Below are 25,881 nucleotides of genomic sequence, written 5' to 3' on the forward strand. Positions count from 1 at the left end.
AAACTGCCTCTGGAAGCAACGTCAGTACCATAACTGTTCGTCGGGAGCTTCATGAAATGGGTTTCCATGGCCGAGCAGCTGCACACAAGCCTAAGATCACCATGCGCAATGCCAAGCGTTGGCTGGAGTGGTGTAAAGCTCGCCTCCATTGGACTCTGGATCAGAGGAAACTCGTTCTCTAGAATGATGAATCACGCTTCACCATCTGGCAGTCCGACAGACAAATCTGAGTTTGGCGGATGCCAGGAGAACACTTATTTTTTTCTTGTGCATTTTGCTATGTTGTTATTTGCCTCATGACTCCTGCATACTTTGTTGACTACAAACTTTCTTTACCCAACCGTGGGACAGACTATGTTTGTTCCCACACTCGGGACTCTGACTCTTTATTGGTTACACAGACTTTTTAGTATTCATGTTACCTGATGTCATAAATCAGCACTGCAGAGCTCTCCCTGTCCTATGCCATGCCTTGATTGTATTACTGTTGATGATATCTGGAAATATGCATGTACACCATTTGCCCATCTACTGTGCTAGCCCCAATTCTGACTTGTGCTCTGATATCTGCTTCACTGATTTCTGCTCTCTTAAAAGCCTGGGTTTTCTGCACGTTATCACTAGAAGCTTATTACCTAAAATGGATAATTTGAAAGTGTGGGTTCACAACTCCAATCCAGATGTGTTGTTCATTACTGAGACGTGATTAAGGAAGAGTGCTTTGAATGCTGATGTTACCCTTTATGGTTATAACCTTTTTCGGCAAGACAGATCTTCCAAAGGTGGTGGAGTGGCAATCTTTACCAAGGATCACCTTCAGTGCTCAGTTGTCTCCATCAAGTCTGTCCCCAAACAATTTGATTCGCTGGTTTTAAGCATTAAACTTTCAAATAGCTCTTTGTTGATAGTTGCTGGGTACTATCGTCCTCCATCAGCACCGGCCTGTACCCTACCTGCCCTAAGCTCTCTCCTGGTCCCTTACACTAAGTCTGAATTTGTCCTGCTTGGTGACCAAAACTGGGACATGCTTAAACCACCTGGCTAAGTCCTAAAGCAATGGGACTCCCTAACTCCTTCTCAGATTATTACCAATCCCACAAGGTATGACTCCAAACACCCAGAAAAGGCTACTCTCCTCGATGTTATCCTCAAAAATAATCTTGACAGGTATCAGTCTGGTGTTTTCTGTAATGACCTTAGTGATCACTGTTTTACAGCCTGTGTTGTAATGGCTGCTCAGTGAAACGACCTGTACTGATTTGTCATAGACGCTTGCTAAAAACTTTAATGAGCAAGCCTTCCTTCATGAACTGGCCTCTGTATAATGGTATAGAATCAGCTTGATCCCCTCTGTCAAAGACACTTGGACCTTCTTTTTTTGATATTTTCAGTGGTATTGTTAACAAAAACGCCCCCATAAAGAAAATTAGAATTTTAAACAGGTTCAGCCCCTGGTTTGACCGTGATCTTGCAGAGTTACTCCACCTCAAGAATTGCATTTGGCGAAAGGCTCGGCACACGCATACTCAGGCTGACTGGCTTTCGTTCAGGCAAATGAGAAATAAGTGCACTCAGGCTATCCGGAAGGCCAAAGTTAGTTACTTTAAGGAGCAGTTCTCTCTCTGTGGGTCTAACCCCAAGAAGTTCTGGAAATCGGTTAAAGACCTGGAGAATAAACCCCCCCCCCCTCACAGCTGCCCATGTCCCTTAATGTTGATGATGTGGTTGTTACTGACAAGAAGCACATGGCTGAGCTCTTTAATCACCACTTCATTAAGTCAGGATTCCTATTTGACTTAGCCATGCCTCCTTGCCCATCCAACATTTCCTCATCTCCCACTCCTTCTAATGCCACTATCCCCGATGCTTCTCCCTCTTTTTCCCCTGCCCCGCTACAAGCAGTCACTGAGTCCAAGGTGCTAAAGGAGCTCCTTAAAAACCATCTGGGTCAGACGGTTTAGACGCTTTCTTCTTTAAGGTTGCTGCCCCTATCATCGCCAAGCCAATCTCCAACCTTTTTAACCTGTCTCTCCTTTCTGGGTAGGTTCCCATTGCTTGGAAGGCAGCGACGGTTCGTCCTTTATTTAAAGGGGGAGATCAAGCTGATTCTAACTGATATAGGCCTATTTTTATTTTGCCACTTTTATCAAAGGTGTTGGAAAAACTTGTCAATAATCTGACTGGCTTTCTTGATGTGTATAGTATTCTCTCGGGTATGCAATCTGGTTTCCGCTCAGGTTATGGATGTGTCACTGCAACCTTAAAGGTCCTCAATGATGTCACCATTGCCCTTGATTCTAAGCAATATTGTGCTGCTATTTTTGTTGACTTGGCCAAAGCTTTGATACGGTAGATCATTCCATTATTGTGGGCCGGCTATGGAGTATTGGTGTCTCTGAGGGGTCTTTGGGCTGGTTTGCTAACGACCTCTCTCAAAGAGTGCAGTGTATAAAGTCAGAAAATCTGCTGTCTCAGCCACTGCCTGTCACCAAGGGAGTACCCCAAGGCTCGATCCTAGACCCCACACTCTTCTCAATTTACATTAACAACATAGCTCAGGTAGTAGGAAGCTCTCTCATCCATTTATATGCTGATGATACAGTCTTACACTCAGCTGGCACCTCCCTGGATTTTGTGTTAAATGCTCTACAACAAAGATTTCTTCGTGTCCAACAAGCTTTCTCTACCCTTAACCTTGTTCCGAACACCTCCAAAGCAAAGGTCATGTGGTTTGGTAAGAAGAATGCCCCTCCTCCCACAGATGTTATTACTATCTCTGAGGGTTTAGAGCTTGAGGTAGTAACCTCATAAAAGTACTTGGGAATTTGGCTAGACGGTGCACTGTCCTTCTCTCAGCACATATCAAAGCTGCATGCTAAAGTTAAATCTAAACTTGGTTTCCTCTATCGTAATCGTTCCTCTTTCACCCCAGCTGGCAAACTCAACATGATTCAGATGACTATCCTACCCAGGCTAGATTACGGAGACATGATTTATAGATCGGCAGGTAAGGGAGCTCTCGAGCGGCTAGAAGTTCTTTACCATTCGGCCATCAGATTTGCCACCAATGCTCCTTATAGGACACATCACTGTACTCTATACTCCTCTGTAAACTGGTCATCTCTGTATACCCGTCGCAAGACCCACTGGTTGATGCTTATTTATAAAACCCTCTTAAGCCTCACTCCCCCCTATCTGAGATATCTACTGCAGCCTTCATCCTCCACATAATAACACCCGTTCTGCCAGTCACATTCTGTTAAAAGTCCCCAAAGCACAAACATCCCTGGGTCGCTCCTCTTTTCAGTTCGCTGCAGCTAGCGACTGGAACAAGCTGCAACAAACACTCAAACTGGACAGTTTTATCTCAAACAATTCATTCAAAGACTCAATCATGGACACTCTTACTGACAGTTGTGGCTGCATGTGTGTTGTATTGTTGTCTCTACCTTCTTGCCCTTTGTGCTGTTGTCTGTGCCCAATAATGCTTATACCATGTTTTGTGCGGCTACCATGTTGTGTTGCTACCATGTTGTTGTTAGGTTGTGTTGCTACCATGTTGTGTTGTTATGTGTTGCTGCCTTGCTATGTTGTTGTCTTAGGTCTCTCTTTATATAGTGTTGTGTTGTCTCTCTTGTCGTGATGTGTTTTTTGTCCTATATTTATATTGTATTTTTTATTTTATTTTTATCCCAGGCCCCGTCCCCGCTGGAGGCCTTTTGCCTTTTGGTAGGCTGTCATTGTAAATGAGAATTTGTTCTTAACTGACTTGCCTAGTTAAATAAAGTTTACATAAAAAATAAATGAATAAAAACCTGCCCCAATGCATAGTGCCAACTGTAACGTTTGGTGGAGGAGAAATAATGGGCTAGGGCTGCTTTTCATGGTTCGGGCTAGTTACCTTAGTTCCAGTGAAGGGAAATCTTAATGCTACAATGACATTCTAGATGATTCTGTGCTTCCAACTTTGTGGCAACACTTTGGGAAAGGCCCTTTCCTGTTTCAGCATGACAATGCCCCTTTGCAGAAAGCGAGGTCCATACAGAAATGGTTTGTCGAGATCGGTGTGGAATAACTTGACTGGTCTGCACAGACCCCTGACCTCAACCCCATCGAACACCTTTGGGATGAATTGGAACGCCGAATTGCGAGCCAGGCTTAATTGCCCGACATCAATCAATCAATCAAATGTATTTATAAATCCCTTTTTACATCAGCAGATGTCACAAAGTGCTATACAAAAATTCTGCCTAAAACCCAAAACAGCAAGCAATGCAGATGTAGAAGCACGGTGACTAGGAAAAACTCCCTAAAAAGGCAAGAACCCAGGAAGAAACCTAGAGAGGAACAAGGCTCTGAGTGGTGGCCTGTCCTCTTCTGGCTGTGCCCGGGTGGAGATTATAAGAGTACACGGCCATTTAAGGTCAGATTTTTCTTCAAGATGTTCAAATGTTCATAGATGACCAGCAGGGTCAAATAATAATCACAGTGGTTGTAGAGGGTGCAACAGGTCAGTACCTCAGGAGTAAATGTCAGTTGGATTTTCATAGCCGAGCATTCAGAGGTTGAGACAGCAGGTGCGGTAGAGAGAGAGAGAGAGAGTCGAAAACAGCAGATCCGGGACAAGGTAGCACGTGCGGTGAACAGGTCAGGGTTCCCTAGACGCAGCCATTGCAGCATAGATACTGGAGACTGAGACAGGAATGGGTCTGGGGACGCTGTGGCCCCATCCGACGATACCCCCGGAATAGGGCCAACCAGGCAGAATATAACCCCAATCACTTTGCCAAAGCACAGCCCCTACACCACTCGAGGGACATCAACAGACCACCAACTTACTACCCTGAGACATAGCCCACGAAGATCTCCTCCACCGCACGAGCCCGAGGGGGCGTAAAACCGGACAGAAAGATCACGTCTGTGACTCAACCCACTCAAGTGACGCACCCCTCCTAGGGACGGCATGGAAGAGCACGAGTAAGCCAGTGACTCAGCCCCCATAATAGGGTCTGCGCCCAACCTCACTAATGCTCTTGTGGCTGAATGGAAGCAAGTCACCACAGTAATGTAAAAACATCTAGTGGAAAGACTTCCCAAAAGAGTGGAGGCTGTTATAGCAACAAAGAGGGGACCAACTCCATATTAATGCCCATGATTTTGGAATGAGATGTTCGACGAGCAGGTGTCCACACACTTTTGGTCATGTAGTATATATAAATAAAAGATTACTCATTATCTCGGAAGAAACCTAGAGAGGAACCAGGCTCTGAGGGGTGTCCAGTCCTCTTAGGGGCTCGTAAGTAAGCATTTCACTGTAAGGTCTACACCTGTTGTATTCGGCGCACGTGACTAATACAATTTGATTTGAACTAAATGTGTGCATAGAAGATGGCTTGATCTTTAATTTTCAAACATACAGTTCATTCGGAAAGTACTCAGAACCCTTGACTTTTTCCACATGTTACGTTACAGTCTTATTCTAATATTGAAAACATTTAAATATCTACACGTAATACTTTATTTCCATAAGTATTCAGACCCTTGGCTATGAGACTCGAAATTGAGCTCATGCGCATCCTGTTTCCATTGATCATCCTTGAGATGTTTCTACAATTTGATTGGAGTTCACCTGTGGTAAATTAAATTGATTGGACATGATTTGTAAAGGCAGAGACCTGTCTATAGAAGACTGAGTGTTTACAGTGCATGTTAGAGCAAAAACCAAGCCATGAGGCGAAGGAATTGTCGTAGAGCTCCGAGACAGGATTGTGTCGAGGCACAGAGCTGGGGAAGGGTACCAAAACATTTCTGCAGCATTGAAGGTTCCCAAAAACACAGTGGCCTCCATCATTCTTAAATGGAAGAAGTTTAGAACCACCAAGACTCTTCCTAAAGCTGGTCGCCCAGCCAAACTGAGCAATCGGGGGAGAAGGGCCTTGGTCAGGGAGGTGACTAAGAACCTGATGGTCACTCTGACAGAGCTCCAGAGTTCATCTGTGGTGATGGGAGAACCTTCCAGAAGGACAACCATCTCTGCAGAACTCCACCAATCAGGCCTTTATGGTAGAGTGGCCAGACAGAAGCCACTCAGTAAAATGCACATGACAGGTCGCTTGGAGTTTGTCAAAAGGCACCTAAAGACTCTCAGACCATGAGAAACAAGATTATCTGTTCTGATGAAACCAAGATTGAACTCTTTGGCCTGAATGCCAAGCATTATGTCTGGAGGAAACCTGGCACCATCCCTACGGTGAAGCATGGTGGTGGCAGCATTATGATGTGGGGATGTTTTTCAGCGGCAGGGACAGGGAGACTAGTCAGGATCAAAGGAAAGATGAACGGTGCAAAGTACAGAGAGATTCTTGATGAAAACCTGCTCCAGAGTGCTCAGGACCTAAGACTGGGGCGAAGGTTCACCTTCCAACAGGACAACGACCCTAAGCACACAGCCAAAACAACGCAGGAGTATCTCAAGTCTCTGAATGTTCTTGAGTGGCACACCCAGAGCCTGGACTTGAACCTGATTGAACATCTCTGGTGTCACGTTCCTGACCTGTTTTCTGTTGTTTTGTATGTGTTTGATGGTCAGGGCGTGAGTTTTGGGTGGGCAGTCTATGTTTTCTGTTTCTATGTTGGTTTTGGGTTGCCTGGTATGGCTCTCAATTAGAGGCAGGTGTTTGACGTTTCCTCTGATTGAGAGTCATATTAAGGTAGGTTGTTCTCACTGTTTGTTTGTGGGTGATTGTCGTCCGTGTCTGTGTCTGCGCACCACACGGGACTGTAGCGTTTGTTCGTTCGTTTGTTATAGTCTGTACCTGTTCCTACGTGCTTCGTGTTTTATGTAAGTACTCTCGTTCAGGTCTGTCTACTTCGTTTTGTTGTTTTGTAAAATTATCAAGTGTTCTTCGTGTGTTTAGTTTTGTCTTGTTAATAAAGTATCATTATGTATTCACAACCCGCTGCATGTTGGTCGAATCACTACTCCTCCTCTTCGTATGAAGAGGAGGAGGAACACCGTTACAGAATCACCCACCAAACCCAGATCAAGCAGCGGGTTAACGGACAGCAACGACAGCAGCAGTGGGTCAAGGAGGATTGGACATGGGAAGAGATCCTAGACGGAGAAGGACCCTGGGCAGAACCAGAGAAGTGTCGCCGCCCCAAAGCGGAGCTGGAGGCAGCGAAAGCGGAGAAGCGGCGATATGAGGATGCAGCACGGAAACAAGGCTGGAAGCCCTGGAAGCCCGGAGTTGGAGGTGAGTGACGCAGAGACAGTAAAGGAGTTAATGGAGAAATTGAAGGAGAAAGATATGAGGGATGTACTGGTTTGGTGCATGAGGCACGGCATCCGTCCGAATGAACGTATTGGTGAGTTGATGTCACCGGGTACCGCTCTCCATACTCGTCCTGAGGTGTGTGCTAGCCGTCTGGTTAAGACAGTGCCTACACCACGCACCAAGCCTCCTGTGCATCTCCAGAGTCCTGTGCGTCCTGTTACTGCTCCCCGCTCTAGCCCTGAGGTGCGTGTCTCCAGCCTAGTACCACCAGTGCTGGCACCACGCACCAAGCCTTATGTGCGTCTCCAGAGCCCTGTACGCACTGTTCTTTCTCCCCGTACTCGCCAGGATGTGCGTGCCCTCAGCTCAGTACCACCAGTGCCTACACCACGCACCAGGCTTCCAGTGCGTTTCCAGAGCCCTGTTCCTCCTCCACGCACTCTTCCTATGGTGCGTGTCTCCAGCACAGTGCCTCCAGGTACGGCACCACGCACTAAGCCACCTGTGCGTCTCCAGAGCCCTGTACGCACTGTTCCTTCTCCCCGCACTCGCCCTGAGGTGCGTGCCCTCAGCCCGGTACCTCCAGTTCCGGTACCACGCACCAGGCCTATAGTGCGCTTCGAGAGGTCAGTGTGCCCTGTCCCTGCTCCCCGCACTAGCCTTGAAGTGCGTGCCGTCATCCCGGTACCTCCAGTTCCGGCACCACGCACCAGGCCTACTGTGCGCCTCAGCAGGGCAGAGTCGGCCGTCTGTCCAACGCTTTCTGCACTGCCTGTCTGCCCAGCTCTGTCTGAGCCGTCCGTCTGCCCAGCGCCGTCTGAGCCGTCCGTCTGCCCAGCGCCGTCTGAGCCGTCCGTCTGCCCAGCGCCGTCTGAGCCATCCGTCTGCCCAGCGCCGTCTGAGCCATCCGTCTGCCCAGCGCCGTCTGAGCCATCCGTCTGCCCAGCGCCGTCTGAGCCATCCGTCTGCCCAGCGCCGTCTGAGCCATCCGTCTGCCCAGCGCCGTCTGAGCCATCCGTCTGCCCAGTGCCGTCTGAGCCATCCGTCTGCCCAGCGCCGTCTGAGCCATCTGTCTGCCCAGCGCCATCTGAGTCATCCGTCTGCCACGAACCATTAGAGCCGCCCGTCTGTCCCGAGCCATTAGAGCCGTCCGTCAGTCAGGATCCGCTAGAGCCGTCCGTCAGTCAGGAGCTGCCAGAGACGCCAGCCAGTCAGGAGCTGCCAGAGACGCCAGCCAGTCAGGAGCTGCCAGAGACGCCAGCCAGTCAGGAGCTGCCAGAGACGCCAGCCAGTCAGGAGCTGCCAGAGACGCCAGCCAGTCAGGAGCTGCCCTACAGTCATGAGCTGCCCTACAGTCATGAGCTGGCCTACAGTCATGAGCTGCCCTCCAGTCATGAGCTGCCCTCCAGTCATGAGCTGCCCTACAGTCATGAGCTGCCCTACAGTCATGAGCTGCCCTACAGTCATGAGCTGCCCTACAGTCATGAGCTTCCCTCCAGTCATGAGCTGCCCTCCAGTCATGAGCTGCCCTACAGTCATGAGCTGCCCTACAGTCATGAGCTGCCCTACAGTCATGAGCTGCCCTACAGTCATGAGCTGCCCTACAGTCCGGAACTGCCACTCAGTCCGGAGCTGCCACCCAGTCCGGAGCTGCCACCCAGTCCGGAGCTGCCATTAGTACAGAGTTGTCCCTCTGTCCTAAGCTACCTCTCTGTCCGGAGCTACCTCTTTGTCCGGAGCTACCTCTCTGTCCTGAGCTACCTCTCTGTCCTGAGCTACCTCTCTGTCCTGAGCTACCTCTCTGTCCTGAGCTACCTCTCTGTCCTGAGCTGTCTCCTCTATGTAGGAGGGGCCTTAGTGAAGGTTCCTGGACCATGGTCGGGGGCGAGGGTCGCCACTCAAAGGACGCTAAGGAGGGGGACAAAGACAGTGGTGGAGTGGTGTCCTCGTCCACCGCCGGAGCCGCCACCGCGGACAGATGCCCACCCAGACCCTCCCCTGAGTTTTAGGGGTGCGCCCGGAGTTCGCACCTTGAGGGGGGGGTTCTGTCACGTTCCTGACCTGTTTTCTGTTGTTTTGTATGTGTTTGATGGTCATGGCGTGAGTTTTGGGTGGGCAGTCTATGTTTTCTGTTTCTATGTTGGTTTTGGGTTGCCTGGTATGGCTCTCAATTAGAGGCAGGTGTTTGACGTTTCCTCTGATTGAGAGTCATATTAAGGTAGGTTGTTCTCACTGTTTGTTTGTGGGTGATTGTCGTCCGTGTCTGTGTCTGCGCACCACACGGGACTGTAGCGTTTGTTCGTTCGTTTGTTATAGTCTGTACCTGTTCCTACGTGCTTCGTGTTTTATGTAAGTACTCTCGTTCAGGTCTGTCTACTTTGTTTTGTTGTTTTGTAAAATTATCAAGTGTTCTTCGTGTGTTTAGTTTCGTCTTGTTAATAAAGTATCATTATGTATTCACAACCCGCTGCATGTTGGTCGAATCACTACTCCTCCTCTTCGTATGAAGAGGAGGAGGAACACCGTTACATCTGGAGAGACCTGAAAATAGCTGTGCAGCAACATAGCCCCATCCAACCTGACAGAGTTTGAGAGGATCTGCAGAGAAGAATGGGAGAAACTCCCCAAATACAGCTTGTTGTGTCATACCCAAGAATACTCAAGGCTGTAATCACTGCCAAAGGTTCTTCAACAAAGTACATTTACATTTTTTACATTTAAGTCATTTAGCAGACGCTCTTATCCAGAGCGACTTACAAATTGGTGCATTCACCTTATGACATCCAGTGGAACAGCCACTTTACAACAGTGCATCTAAATCTTTTAAGGGGGGGGGGGGGGGGGTCAGAAGGATTACTTTATCCTATCCTAGGTATTCCTTAAAGAGGTGGGGTTTCAGGTGTCTCCGGAAGGTGGTGATTGACTCTGAGTCAATACTGAGTAAAGTACTGAGTAAAAGCTCTGAATACTTATGGAAATGTCATATTTCAGTTTTTTTTGGTGTTGCTAAAATAAAAAATAAAACAGTTTTTGCTTTGTCATTGTGAGGTATTGTGTGTAGTTTGATGAGAGAAAAAAATCTGTTTGATCAATTTTAGAATAAGGCTGTATCGTAACAAAATGTAGAAAAAGTCAAGGGGTCTGAAAATTTTCCGAATGCACTGTATAGCAACACTTTGGTGTCAGTATAAAAAAGACAGAAACGTTGAGCTTAGTAAAGAATTAGGACTTTTATTTTTCTAATACAACCCGATGCCAGTTGTAGAACTTAATTTACTAAGAATTATGTATGTCCTTCAATCTATAATGTGCATTATCATACAGCTTTCAGATTTTAATATCAGCATACACAAATCACTGTAAACCTGTGGTCTTTCCTGGTCAAGGGTAAATACTAATACTGCTAATTAAATAATTTTAAAGTAGTGACAGAGGCAGCCAAATGTGTCCCTGCCCACAACCACCTGCAAAAGTAGAAATAGCATGTGATGGAAGTTAATTTATGTTGAGCTCAAACCATTTAGGTTAGATTGTAAAATAATTAAGGGAATTATATGTCTCTCTTTAAGGTATTGGTAACATTACACATTTCAGCTTGATGATTATAACATTGTGAGCGTCAATCTTTTACGCTAATAATTTTTTCCCCCTTCTAATTTCAGAGTCAAATCAAAATTCAAAGTAATTTTGCACCAAAGTGGGTTTTCCCATGAAGACATGCACATTTCATAAAAAAAGTTGCTGACATAATGCTTGAGAGTTTTGAGAGTGGTAGGATGACATCACTGCACAACAACTTCCACATAATTGGCAGGGTAGAAGCCGTCCTTCCCTCCGTCCAGCATCCCCCTGCACCACCCCTGGTCGTCCTCCTCCTCAACCTTCAGGAACACCTCACCTGGAATAATACAGGTATGGAAACAGACATGATTCTGGATGACACACTTGAGACATTGGACTGGCAAAAGGAACTGTAGTCTTTCAATGCTTTAGACATAATGCTGAATTTAACTGTGTTTTAAACGGTCATGTCACCTGCTTTAAAGGACAGCTCATCACTTTCCTCTCCCACATAATTATACAGAGCTCGCACCTTCACTCCTCCAATCATCACACTAGAGGATGGAGGAATGATAGAATGAATAAGGGAGTTTATCTAGAAATGTATTACCATAAAACTTCAATTAATTGCCCAGAAATGTATTTCCTTAAATCAATAAACACAATAGGCTCTTATTAGAAGCAAGGCGTCTGTTTGAGCTAGTCGTCTATTTCGCAGTTTGTAAAGTATGCAAGTAAAAATACCTTAAAGTACTACTTAAGTATTTTTTTTTTGGGGGGGGGGGTATTTGTACTTTACTATTCATATATTTGTTTTACTTTTACTTCACTACATTCCTAAAGAAAATCATGTACTTTTTACTCCATACATTTTCACTGAATACTTAGCAGGACAGGAAAATTGTCTAATTCACGCGCTTATGAAGAGAACATCCTTGGTCATCCCTATTGCCTCTCATCTGGCGGACTTACTAAACACAAATACGTAATTTGTAAATTATATCTGAGTGTTGGCTTGTGCCCCTGGCTATCCAGAAATATAAAAAACAAGAAGATTGTGCCATCTGGGTTTAATAATGTAAGGAATTTGAAATAATTTACACTTTAGCTTTTATTTTTTATACTTAAGTATATTTTAGCAATTACATATACTTTTTATACGTAAGTATATTTATAACCAAATATTTGTAGACTTCTACTGAAGTAGAAAAAAGTACCCAATTGTCATACTTGAATAAAAGTAAAGATAACGAAATAGAAAATTACTCAAGTGTTACGTCCGTCGTCAAATGAATGAGACCAAAGCGCAGCGTGGAAAGTGTTCATGATATTTAATAACGAACTCCGACAACACAACAAAATACAAAGCCGAACGTAAAGTTCTGCAGGGCTAGACAGCAACTATGCAAAAACAAGATCACACAAACTAGGGTAGAAAGCAGGCTGCCTAAGTATGATTCCCAATCAGAGACAACGATAGACAGCTGCCTCTGATTGGGAACCATACCCGGCCAACAAAGAAATAAAAAACTAGAATGCCCACCCAAATCACACCTTGACCTAACCAAATAGAAAAATAAAAAGGCTCTCTCAGGTCAGGGCGTGACCTCAAGTAAACGTGAAAGTCACCCAGTAAAATACTACTTGAGTAAAAGTCTAAAAGTATTTGGTTTTAAATATACTTAAGTATCAAATGTAAATGTAGTTATTAAAACATACTTAAGTATTAAAAGTAAAAGTATTAATCATTTCAAATTCCTTATATTAAGAAAACCAGATGGCACTATTCTTGTTTTTTACTTATTTACGGATAGACATCTTGTTTACACACAGACATCATTTACAAATTTAGCATTTGTGTTTAGTGAGTCCGCCAGATCAGAGGCAGTAGGGATGACCAGGGATGTTCTCTGGATAAGTGCGTGAATTGGACCATTTCCTGTCCTGCTAAGCATTCAAAATGTAACAAGTACTTTTGGGTGTCAGGGAAAATTTTTGGATTAAAGAGTACATTATATTCTTTAGGATTGTAGTGAAGTAAAAGTAAAAGTTGTCAAAAAGATAAATAGTAAGGTAAAGTACAGATACCCCCCAAAAACGACTTAACTAGTACTTTAAAGTATTTTTACTTAAGTACTTTACACCACTCGCTAGAAGTTCTGTTAGCAGACAATGGCTAGCAGTTTCTTACTGGGGATGAAAATGAATGCTTGCCATAATTTTTTCTAGTCATTACTGAATTATTTTATGTAACAAATCAAACATTAAACCTTGTAAACAATTCACGGTAATTCATGGTAACTTTGTAAACAATTAATTTAGACCCAGCCTTTATTTGTTGAAATGTATTTGAGACTCAACGTTTAATTGACGTTTTACAGTAATCAATTGTAGTGGACATGGTAATATGTTGGATACAAATACACACACACACACACACACACACACACACACACACACACACACACACACACACACACACACACACACACACACACACACACACACACACACACACACACACACACACACACACACACACACACACACACACAGCTTACGGTTTATCCTTCTGGCCTTTCTTGTCTCTTTTTTTATTTTTCGGCTTCTTTACAGGTGGGATCCATTCCTGATGATACAGATAAGCGTTAGTTCTTCCTTCTCATTAAACTCTCTCCATATCATTTGATTTCTCACAACACATGGTATGTATACAGTAGTAATCAGAGCTCTCTCTCTATATGGCTGGTGGGAATACGCCTATCAACACTAGCAAAGGTCAAATGTCAATATAATGAGTAACAGTTGTATACCTCAATCGTTGGCCAGTCAGTGGGCATGCCTGGGCCGTGGTTGTTCTTCCACCACTTTAGATCGTCCGCCTCACTGATGGACGTGAGAGTGTGGTGGAGCTCACTGTACACGGTCTTCACACTGACAGACAGAGACAGCCAGAATGGGAGAGGATATTAATACACTGTACACATAGATCATCACAGACGTTTCACAAACACACACACACACACGACTCTATGCACATTCACACTGACACTCCAACACACACCCACAAACTCACACACTTAATTTGCTCACACGCACATTCATGCTGACTCTATACACACGCACGCACACACACTCACATATAATCATTATTTACGCTGCTGTTACTCTGTTTATCATATATATCCTGATGCATAGTCACCTTACCCCTATGCATATCTACCCCTACCACTCCAGTGTCCCTGAACATTGTAAATATGGTATTGGTACTGACTCTGAAACTGACTCTGTATATAGGTTACTTACTTTCTTGTGTTTTTTTTACTAACATTTTTTTAATAGTACTACTGATATCGATTACTGCATTGCTGGGAAAGAGCTTGCAAGAAAAGCATTTCACTGTACTTGTGCATGTGACAATAAAACTTGAAACACGCACGCACCCACGTGAGTGAGGAGATAGACAGAAGGAGGAGGCTCCTGTACCTTTCATTGTTGGTGATGTCCAGGTGTCTGTGGATGGACAGGAAGGCCTGTTTGAGGAAGCTGATCCTCTTCCTCTCCTCCTCCTGAGATTGGTCAAAAATGGCCTCCATTTCCTCCATGTAGCGAGGCGCGTAGGACGTTACATCCTCCAACACCTTCTCATATTTCTCGCGGACCTGTCACAACATCAGAGTAGTGATGTCATACCATTAAAACACATCTTGCCACCAAAGAATGTGTAAGCTTGCCATCAAAGACTTTGTAAGCTTGCCACCAAAGACTGTGTAAGCTTGCCAACAAAGACTTTGTAAGCTTGCCAACAAAGACTGTGTAAGCTTACCAACAAAGACTGTGTAAGCTTGCCACCAAAGACTGTGTAAGCTTGCCACCAAAGACTGTGTAAGCTTTCCAACAAAGACTGTGTAAGCTTGCCAACAAAGACTGTGTAAGCTTGCCAACAAAGACTGTGTAAGCTTGCCAACAAAGACTGTGTAAGCTTGCCACCAAAGATTGTGTAAGCTTGCCAACAAAGACTTTGTAAGCTTGCCAACAAAGTCTGTGTAAGTTTGCCAACGAATACTGTAAGCTTGCCACACACAGTCCCATTGTTTTAACGTAATTTGTCAATGTATTGTGACGTGGAATCTATGTGGAAATTTGAACTTGGATTTGAAAAAAGCAATCAACTGTTGTTTTGAGGGTGACATTTCATCATGGATATCAAATTACAATACAGAAAAACCTTGTATGAAATATGTTGAATTTGTACATTTAAAACAGATCTTCAAGGTTATATCCACTATCAGAAGAAAATAACAACAGGCCGGGCAGCATCTTCTACTGGATAACTGATCTATCTACAGCTACCCTTTGGTCTCCCATCCAAGGTTTTAACCAAGCCAAGCCCAGCCCTCCTTAGCTATGATATTTGTCACTGACTATTTCCAAAGTGCTATCATGAGAACGATTGTTGAGAGATCTCCACTTAAAAACTAAATATACTCACTGTTGCTATTGAGGTCATTCCAAAGGGTAGGTTTAACAGAGCAATTGAAATGTGACCATACTTTGTCACTCATATATCATCAATGCTGCTATTTAGGCCATTTGCAAAGTCATCAACAGCTATTGTTTCAATTCACCCCAGAATTGAACTAAAAATAGACAATACAATAGGCCTAGGTTTTCAAGCCCTGGTTGATTTCAAATTGAAGGATATTTTGTGATTTTGAATTGGGTTTGGATATCAACACAACCAAATATCAGTATTTGAAGGATATAAATCTTCTGTTTGTATAGTTACATCTGTGCCAATGTAACAGTATAACTTTAAACCGTCCCCTCGCCCCGACACGGGCGCGAACCAGGGGCCCTCTGCACACATCAACGACGGTTGCCCACGATGCATTGTTACCCATCGCTCCACAAAGGCCACGGCCCTTGCAGAGCAAGGGGCAACACTACTAATAGGTTTCAGAGCAAGTGACGTAACTGATTGAAACACTACTAGCGCGTACCCGCTAACTAGCTAGCCATTTCACATCCGTTACACCAATGACGTAGTCTAGCTTTAATTCCAGTTTGTCTAAAAATTCATAATTTAATAAATCATTAATACGTTGTATTCATGTCTCCATCTCAACCAAAAGTTAAAGTTAAAGAATAGTTTAAAGTGCATTTCAAGTTTGATTTGATTTAGTCCTATTCTTTAACTTAGATTTTCGGTTGAGATGGATACATCAATCCAACATATCAATTATTCATTTGTAGACAAACTGGAATTAAAGCCAGAATAAGTCAGTGGCAGATGTCAGTGGCAGATGAAACTATCCAATCAGAAGATACATCTCCTTCAAATGTTGATATTTGGTTGCGTTGACAACCAAACACTCTTCAATATCACTTTTATCATACAATAAAGAGCTTGTTAACTTGTCGACAAGATAAGAAATTATATGTTGGATTCACGTCTCCAACTCAACCAAAAATAAAAGTTAAAGAATGGGATTAAGCCAGTGGCTCAGATGGAACTATCCAGGCTGTAGAAACATCTCCTTTAAATGTTGATATTGTCAACCAAGCACAATTGAATATTACTATGTAATACAGTAAACATTCAACTTTAAAATGAGTAACACATCCGTGGCCACATTTCGAGGTTACTGAAACTATACATTTCTTCTTATGTAATCATATATAAAGCGTGCATGTTCAAGATGGCATGCACAGGTCATCGCAGGTTTGTGGAGATCTTCACAATTGCTGTGACAAACTGCGCAGAATCTTAAATGGCATTGATCACATGCACTCTGTACTTTTAATCTAATCTCAACTGCAGTCCAGGTCATTTAGTTCCGCTATTAGATGAAGCACAGTGATAAGACATTAAACAGCTGTATAAATAAACTGAAATTGTATTCCCATTTTAACCTTGCAGTGCTTCTAAATGGTTGAAAGCACAGTGATCACACTTTGGAAATTCAAAAACTTTTGCCTGTGTTTTTAAGTGAGGGAATATAGGTTGTCATCTCATTGATCTATGTCTCAATCCAATATTATCCAATTATCCAAGTTGAAATGTTGTGGTGTGCCCAGTTGGATGTGTAATTTATGCACAGTACCAGTCAAACGTTTGGACACACCTACTCAGGGTTTTTCTATAATGTTACTATTTTCTACATTGTAGAACAATAGTGAAGACATACAAACTATGAAATAACACATATGGAATCATGTAGTAACCAAAAATGTGTTAAACAAATCAAAATATATTTTATATTTGAGATTCTTCAAAGTAGCCACCCTTTGCCTGAATGACAGCTTTGTACAATCTTGGCACTCTCTCAACCAGCTTCATGAGGTAGTCAACTGGAATGCATTTCAATGAATAGGTGTGCCTTGTAAAAAGTTCATTTGTGGAATTTCTTTCCTTCTTAATGCATTTGAGCCAATCAGTTGTGTTGTGACAAGGTAGGGGTGGTATTCAGATATCCCTATTTGGTAAAATACCAAGGCCATATTATGGCAAGAACAGCTCAAATAAGTAAAGAGAAACAACAGTCCATCATTACTTTAAGACGTGAAGGTCAGTCAACATTTCAAGAACTTTGAAAGTTTCTTCAAGTGCAGTCGCAAAAACCATCAAGCGCTATGATGAAACTGACTCTCATGAGGACCGCCACAGGAATGGAAGACCCAAAGTTACCTCTGCTGCAGACGATAAGTTCATTAGAGTTAACTGCACTTCAGATTGCAGCCCAAATAAATGCTTCACAGAGTTCAAGTAACAGACACATCTCAACATCAACTGTTCAGAGGAGACTGCGTGAATCAGGCTTTCATGGTCGAATTGCTGCAAAGAAACCACTACTAAAGGACACCAATAAGAAGAAGAGACTTGCTTGGGCCAAGAAACACAAGCAATGGACATTAGTGCGGTGGAAATCTGTCCTTTGGTCTGATGAGTCCAAATCTGAGATTTTTGGTTCCAACCACCATGTCTTTGTAAGATGCAGAGTAGGTGAGTGGATTATCTCTGCATGTGTGGTTCCCACCATGAAGCATGGAGGAGGTGTGATGGTGTGGTGGTGCTTTGCTGGTAACACTGTCAGTGATTTATTTAGAATTCAAGACACACTTAACCAGCATGGCTACCACAGCATTCTGCAGCGATACACCATCCCATCTGGTTTGGGCTTAGTAGGACTATAATGACCCAAAACACACCTCCAGGCTGTGTAAGGGCTATTTGACCAAGAAGGGGGGTGATGGAGTGCTGCATCAGATGACCTGGCCTCCACAATCACCCAACCTCAACCCAATTGAGATGGTTTGGGATGAGTTGGACTGCAGAGCGAAGGAAAAGCAGCCAACAAGTGCTCAGCATATGTGGGAACTCCTTCAAGACTGTTGGAAAAGCATTCCAGGTGAAGCTGGTTGAGAGAATGCCAAGAGTGTGCAAAGCTGTCAACAAAGGTAAAGGGTGGCTACTTTGAAGAATCTCAAATACAAAATATATAATAACCAACACTTTTTTGGTTATTATATGATTCCATATGTGCTATTTCATAATTTTGATGCCTTCACTATTATCTTGCAATGTAGAAAATAGAAAAATTAAGAAAAACTCTTGAATGAGTAGGTGTGTCCAAACTTTTGACTGGTGCTGTATATGAATGTATATGAATGGACCTTTTTGGTTTTGCCAGTGTCCCTATATACTGTACACTACATTAAAAAAATATGTGGACACCTGCTCGTTGAATATCCCATTCCAAAACCATGGGCATTAACATGGTCTTGGTCCCACCTTTGCTGCAATAACAGCCTCCACTCTTCTGGGAAGGCTTTAAACTAGATGTTGGGCGATTAGGCCTGGCTCACAGTCAGCGTCCCAATTCATCCCAAAGGTGTTTGATGAGGTTGAGGTCAGGGCTCTGTGCAGGCAAGTCAAGTTCTACCACACCGATCTCGACAAACCAGTTCTTTATGGACATTGCTTTGTGGACTGGGGCATTGTCATTCCGAAAACAAGAAAGGGCCTTCCCCAAACTGTTGCCACAAAGTTGGAAGCACAGAATCGTCTAGAATGTCATTGTATGCTGTGCTGTTAAGATTTATCTTCCCTGGAACTAGGGGCCTAGCCTGAACTATGAAAAACAGCCCCAGGCCATTATACCACCTCCATCAAACTTTACAGTTGGCACTATGCATTGGGGCAGGTAGCTGGTGAATGGATGATAGATGGTGAAGTGTGATTCATCACTCCAGAGAATGCGTTTCCACTGCTCCAGAGTCCAATGGCGGCGAGCTTTACACCACTCCAGTCAACGCTTGGCATTGTGATCTTAGACTTGTGTGTGGCTGCTCGGCCATGCAAACCCATTTCATGAAGCTCCCGAAGAATGGTTATTGTGCTTATGTTGCTTCCAGAGGCAGTTTGAACTCGGTAGTGAGTGTTTCAACCGAGGACATTTTTACGCGCTAATCGCTTCAGCTCTCAGCAGTCCTGTTCTGTGAGCTTGTGTGGCCTAACATTTCGCAGCTGAGCCGTTGTTGCTCCTAGATGTTTCCACTTCACAATAACAGCACTTACAGTTAACTGGGGCAGCTCTAGCAGGACAAACATTTGACGAACTGACTTGTTGGAAAGGTGGCATCCTATGACTGTGCCATGTTGAAAGTCACTGAGCTCTTCAGTACCGGCCATTCTACTGCCAATGTTTGTCTATGGAGATTGCATGGCTGTGTGCTGTATTTTATACACCTGTCAGTAACGTGTGTGGCTGAAATAGCCGAATCCACTCATTTGAAGGGGTGTCCACATACTTTTGTATATATAGTGTAAGTTAAAATAATTTACTACTGAATAAACAAAGATGGTGCCTAACAATAACATGGAAGGTGGTTACTATGGTGGTTACAATAACACATTTTTGCCCCTGCCATAAAAGGAAACTGTATGTGGGAAAAATTCCGTAAAACACTCTACCAGATGGGGGCATGGGCTAAGGAAGTGCAACATTTCCATATCTGGCAAGTTGAGCATCCCACACTCTCAGATGAATGAACATAAATTTAGCAGTTGTGAGTTAGTAGCCTTTCAGTTTTTCTCACTTTGTCTTTCTCCTCACTGGCCTTCTCTCGAGCGTCTTGAATCTTTTTCAGTTTCTCAGGACTCAGCTCTGTGTTCTCCTTGGCCTGCGTCTCTCTGTCTATGGCTATCTGTTCCTTATGGCAAGCCTTATGGTATGCACCACGGGCTTTCTCCAGCTACGACATACGGGTAAAAATATGCAAAACAAAGTTAAAACATTGTATGCCCTTCTTCCATGAACATGCCACTCACTACTCATCAGATCTGAGTTCAAATACTACTTTGACCCTTTCAAATACTTTGAGTGTTTGCTTTAGCCTGCCTTGGAGTGCCAAGTAGTGGGTGGGGTTTGCACATTTGGGAGTTTTCAATTGGTTTCAATGCAAAAGACTTCTCAATCAAGCACAGCTAAAGTAAATAATAAAATAAAACAATGTATTTGAACCCAGTTCTACTACTCATGTCCTACAACACATAGGCTAAAATAACACCTCCCTTGGGGGTAATTCAATCACTATAATAGGGTGTGCCGCATACAGTAGGATACATAAAATATATTTTGAGGGTTCAGGAATTTATCACCTAGCTTCTAATCTTACCAGCAACGGGTAAGCCTTGCATGCTACTAGCCTTGGAGATGTAAATGTAATGCTGCCCAAACGTAGACTACAGTAAAACTAAACTACTGTAGAGAAACAGTTAGGCATAAAGTTGACTTCCTTGTAGTCAAGCAATAGGGATGTGAAGTACAATCCCCAATGCACACAAATGCGGGCCCATTTGGTCAGTTCATGAAGATGTAATGTACACCTAACATATGGGTTTTGTAACCTTTCCCAGCCTCTTGGCCCAGGGTTTCTGAGCGCGTGCAAACCCTGTCTCGTTTTCGTGGGTCTCACGGAATCCACAGAATATCTTCTTAGGGAAGGTATCCTTCTGCCAGCTCTTTACTCTGTCCCCCTCCTCTGTAACGAGGGACTGAGAGATAGAGGAATGGAGAATGGATAGACGCTCAGCGGAGGAGAAGAAACACTGCCACGCTCTCATGAGGGAGCCATAGAGCGGCCCTAGGGTGATAGAGAAGAGAAAGGGAAAGATAAAAAGAGAAAATACTTTGAACTGATTAGGGAATGATAACTAATTAGATTGATGCAACCTGGACACAGGGGTAAACGTAACATAGTAAACAAAAATCCAGAGACACTCAATTTACTGTGATATTTTACGTTTGGTATGGTATGCATTCCTTTGTGGATGTCCATCAACCATTTCTTATGATATGTTACGAATTACAATTCGTATGATGTGTTACAAATTGCAATTTGTACAATATGTCATGAATTTTCTATACGTATGATATGTTATGAATTTCAATTTGTTGTGACTAACATTAACTAGGTTGCTAGGTCGCTGACGGTAATGTTAGCTAGGCTAGGGGTAAGGTTAATGTTAGGTTTAGGGTTAGGAGTTAGGTTAAAGGGTTAAGGTTAGGGTTAGCTAGCATGCTAAGTAGTTGCAAAGTTGCTAATTATTTCAAATGCAAAAGTTGTCTGTGATGAAATTCGAACACGCATCCTTTGGGTTGCTAGACGTTTGTGTTATTTTGTAAACTTCTGTCTTATGTATCCATACCAAATGTACCATACTGTATCATACTAATTTGAGTGTCCCGGATTTCCGTTTAATATGTTATGTCTAGTCTATGAGAACAGCCTGATTGATAATACAAAAATTGTTCATAATTTTGACAGTTTATAATGAGTGCTATAGGATAGAAGTCCAGTCCTGAAGTCCTCCTTGGTTCTCCTTCACTTACGGGCGTCTACTATGGCCTTCCACTTGCTGCCCCACTCACTGAGCTGCTGGGCATACTGCTTTTCTACTTTGGCCCTCTCATTGAAACAGGCCATGATATCTTTACATGCATGGAAGGACTGGTCAGTGCGTCGGACGGTTCGCTCATAGTTCCCTGGCTGGGGAGGAAGAGGGGTAGAGAGGGATGGCGGAGAGAAGAGTTGATCAGGATCAGGAGGAACTGCAGAAAGAGGTATTGCTATAGAATCGACTCTCCTATTATAAGAACACATAGAAAATCAGTTAATGGTAGTCATGAACTGTTGTAAAAGGTTCATGTTTATATTCATATCTGTAACTTCCTGCTCACCATCCAGAAGCTCTGCATCCTGGAGTCCTCATGGGGTTCTCTAGGGAGCGTCGACATTTTTGGGTATGTCTTTGAAGAGCAGAGGAAAAGATCATAAACAACCTTCGGTACTTTCACAGAGATTTCATTATTATATGAAGTACTGTGCCGTGTTACAATTTCAACCAAGTGGGTTAACCCTATTGGCTCGATGTGTAGGGTGTTTGCCTTTCATACCAGCAACCCGGGTTTGCATCCCTGCACCGTAGCTCTATACATTGTTGTCAGAAGTGGGATGGCGGCCGTGGGCAGTGGTGTAAAGGTACTTTAAAGTACTACTTAAGTCATTTTTGGGTCATCTGTACTTTACCTTATTATTTATATTTTGACAACTTTTACTTTTACTTCACTACATTCCTAAAGAAAATAATGTACTTTTTACTCCATACATTTTCCCTGACACCCAAAAGTGCTCGTTACATTTTGACAGGAAAATAGTCAAATTCACGCACTTATCAAGAGAACACCCCTGGTCCTCCCTACTGCCTCTGATCTGGCGGACTACCTAAACAGAAATACTTAATTAGTAAATTAATGTTTGAGTGTGCCCCTGGCAATCTGTAAATAAAAAATATATATACAAATTGTGCTGTCTGGTTTGCATAATATATGGAATTTGAAATTATTAAAACTTTTACTTTGATACTTCAGCATATTTTAGCAAGTCCATTTACTTTTTATACTTAAGTATAAAACCAAATGTTTTTAGACTTTTACTCAAGTAGTATTTTACTGGGTGACTTTCACTTGAGACATTTTCTATTAAGGTATCTTTACTTTTACTCATGTATGACAATTGGGTACTTTTTACGCCACTAGCCGTGGGGCCATCGGAACGCACGGCCCGGGACATGTAAGGGGGCTGAGCAGTCGAAGCACGGGGATTTACTTCCCTGTTAGGAAGGGGCAATGCAGCTATATGAGCCACATTACAATTCTTACCAAGTGGGTTATACCTATTGGCTCGATGCGTAGGGTGTTTACCTTTTACGCCAGCAACCCATGTTCGCTTTCCTGCCCCGCCATTCATTACAATATCAACAGATATACATCTGTCTTTTAAATATAAGCATTTGGCTCTTGAATCTGAAATGTACATGCCAGTGATCAAACCTAATGGCATGATGACATAATTAGTACAGATTTGTACAGAATCTACTCAAATTAAATATGAAATATAATATGATTTGGAATATACAGAATCTCATTGAAATCGATAATGCAACAAACAACTACAAACAACTCCTACACTGAGCCTTCAGAACTGGGACCAGCTGCAACATTATTTATACATTACATTGCTTACATCTATGATATACTAGCTGAACCAGAGGAGGCTGGTGGGGGGGGTTGTAGGAGGACGGGCTCATTGTAATGGCTGGGATGGCATAAATGGAATGGTATCAAACACATCAAACGCGTAGAAACCACATGTTTGACTCCGTTCCATGAATTCCACTCCAGCCTTTACAATGACCCCATCCTTCTATAGTGCCTCACGTCAGCCTCCTCTGCTCTGAACCCATCGTGAGTAAGGGGAGTGTCATTCCGAGACTGGAATTTATAGACTGGAATCTAACAGCAGGAATAGAACACCCGCTCCGACATTCTTCCTGCTGCTGTCCCAAAATAAACAGGGAGGGAAAGGTCATATTTCCCTGGCTCTGACTAACGGCCTCCCTCACTATTAGCCGAGCCATCTCCTACTCTCACACGTCCCTTCCACGCTCATGGAAAACATGACAACAAAGTGCGAGGGGAGAGAGTTTGATTTTAGCAAATCAGATAATATGCCAACTGTAGTTCTAAGTCAAAGCTTGGTTTGAAATAATTAACACAGCTTTGTTACAACCCAACTGAGGAAAAGATATGAGGCCACGTCAGTATAGGCGGTACTTTGAACAGTACAAGATAAAAACAGATTCCTGCACAAACACACAAGCACTCAGACACGTACAGGCGTATTTATCTCTCTAACACATTGGCACTTTGTTGGCTGAGTGATAATTTCCTCTGTGTGAAACTGACTAGCCGCACCTCATCACAAGACTAACGCAGAGGGAAGAGAAGAACCAAGGTTTTGTCCCCGAAAAGTTCTCCCCCTTGCTGCTGTGCTTGTCTACCACCTCCCTCCCTCAGCTGGTCTTCTATGCCATGATATAACAGTACAGAAGGCCTACTGTTGATAAATGTCACAGGATTGTTGTTCGGTTTTAAATATAGTCCCACTACAGCAACTTTGCTTTATTACATGTCTGTCTCTACCCATCTCTTCCTCAGCATGCCGAGGTAATGTGGGTAGGGGACTGGGGTTTTTAAGTATCAATTGGCTAGTTTGTCTTGGCTCAGTTTCACAACACTGAACAGTGTCATAGACTATAATTCAAATAAAAAATAAATTCAAGTTGCATTCAATCATCACAAGGATCAAGTCCTCATTCAAACATGACAAAATAAAAACCATGCCGGGGAGAATCCATCACTTACATGTCTCCCTCTGAATCACCAGTGACTACTCAAGTGGCCACTTGCTAGTTCTAGGGCCGTTCCGACTTTCTCTCCGTCTCTCTTTTCTCTCCGAATGCCTCTCCCACAACACATGTTCCTCACTCCTCACTCACTGACCCAATTTTCCCTGGCACTTAAAGTTACACACACCAGTGTGATCTGAAAGACTGAGTCACCAAGGCAGATCCAACGAAAGTAAGACAGAGACAGTGAATTTGTATGAAAATCACACAATGATTGATGGGCAAGAGGAAAAGAACGTTCTTACCTTTCTCTCCTCTTCTGTTAGCAGGGCTGTTCCATCCTAATGCTCATTCCACTGTTGGTCAAATTTCTCTTGCTCTTTACTGCTGTTGCTATCCAAGTCTCCCCATCCCTCCTTTTCTCTCCTCGTAGTTTCCTTAATACTCAGTGTGTAAGATGATTCGTTTCGCCTACCCCTTCTTGCTCGCTCACTGTTTCCCTCTCTCTCCACAACTCTTACAACTCTTAGTCTATTACAAAAACAGCTGGAAGAAACTTCATCCTCCTCCTCCTCTCCTTCCCTCCCTCCCTCCCTTACTCTCCTTCCCTCACCTCTCTCAATATGGTGCTAATGAATTGTAGAAGTTCATTTTGACCCTCTACTGGTCACAGCGTTGTGTCAATGTGGCACTGCGTCATGGGAGCTTATTAGTGTGTGAGTGAGGGGTGGCCCGTGAACTGTCACGTTCACCCTGTGCACTTTGCAACACTCCATTCTCTGATGAGACTTGGGATTTGTCTGTTTTAAGAGACTATGCCGCCATGCTCTCAGGCCACATAGTGCACACGCTGCCACACTACTTGGGTGGAAAGTGGGAGTTGGAGTTTCCCTGACGCAGTGGGTCCTTGCAACCCACTGCAGAAGAACCCGTCCAAGTGTGTCAGGGAACGACTTCTCGTTTACCCCTATCGAGTTTTCACCTCTGACTACCCACTTCTTAAAGACCCACCCTTCCTCCTACACTGTATGACCACAACAGATGAATCCAAGTACTTAATGTGGCCGCTTTTCCTCATTCCGCCAGATCTGAATTAATCCTGAACATGAGAACAATATGGCGTAAGGCCCCTGGTTGACTGGGAGAAGGAGACGCTGCTAAATGAGTCAATCATAACAGGGCAGTCTAGATGGGATCTTTATATGAACCTAGAAACCTTGGATTCAGAGAGGGGAAAAAATATCAATAGAGTTCAATAGTTTATTCAGCATTTATTTCAACACCTTA

The 25,881-nt window shown here is 43.5% G+C and overlaps 1 protein-coding gene across 3 annotated transcripts; it reads right to left on the minus strand.

Annotated features, from left to right (window-relative positions):
- Positions 1 to 10,487: 10,487 nt before the first annotated feature.
- On the minus strand, positions 10,488 to 25,741 carry LOC129856373 (protein kinase C and casein kinase substrate in neurons protein 2-like). 3 transcript variants are annotated; one of them, XM_055924366.1, is made up of 10 exons: positions 24,900 to 25,741; positions 22,085 to 22,153; positions 21,737 to 21,893; positions 20,752 to 20,987; positions 19,941 to 20,096; positions 14,325 to 14,500; positions 13,652 to 13,772; positions 13,400 to 13,467; positions 11,313 to 11,392; positions 10,488 to 11,175 (listed from the first exon to the last, which is right to left on the minus strand). In XM_055924366.1, exons 2-10 carry the CDS (start codon positions 22,139 to 22,141, stop codon positions 11,060 to 11,062), a joined length of 1,167 nt encoding a protein of 388 aa, XP_055780341.1. In that variant the 5' UTR covers positions 22,142 to 22,153; positions 24,900 to 25,741; the 3' UTR covers positions 10,488 to 11,059. The 3 variants fall into 3 exon arrangements, with proteins under 3 accessions (XP_055780341.1, XP_055780342.1, XP_055780343.1); XM_055924367.1 differs by lacking the exon at positions 24,900 to 25,741 and adding an exon at positions 24,611 to 24,883; XM_055924368.1 differs by lacking the exon at positions 11,313 to 11,392 and having other exon boundaries at positions 11,085 to 11,175.
- Between the last annotated feature and the right edge of the window lie 140 nt (positions 25,742 to 25,881).

Source organism: Salvelinus fontinalis, chromosome 1 (assembly GCF_029448725.1).
Source record: "Salvelinus fontinalis isolate EN_2023a chromosome 1, ASM2944872v1, whole genome shotgun sequence".
Classification (NCBI taxonomy): Eukaryota; Metazoa; Chordata; class Actinopteri; order Salmoniformes; family Salmonidae; genus Salvelinus; species Salvelinus fontinalis.

Bases quoted from the DNA above. Each gene is read 5' to 3' on its own strand.
- LOC129856373 (XM_055924366.1), bottom strand. From the start codon at position 22,141: ATGTCGACGCTCCCTAGAGAACCCCATGAGGACTCCAGGATGCAGAGC. The intron at 20,988-21,736 runs GTAAGTGAAGGA...CTATCACCCTAG, and splicing joins GAAGGCCATAGTAGACGCCC to GGCCGCTCTATGGCTCCCTC. The intron at 14,501-19,940 runs GTGAGAAAAACT...ATGTTGTGACAG, and splicing joins CCAGTGAGGAGAAAGACAAA to GTCCGCGAGAAATATGAGAA.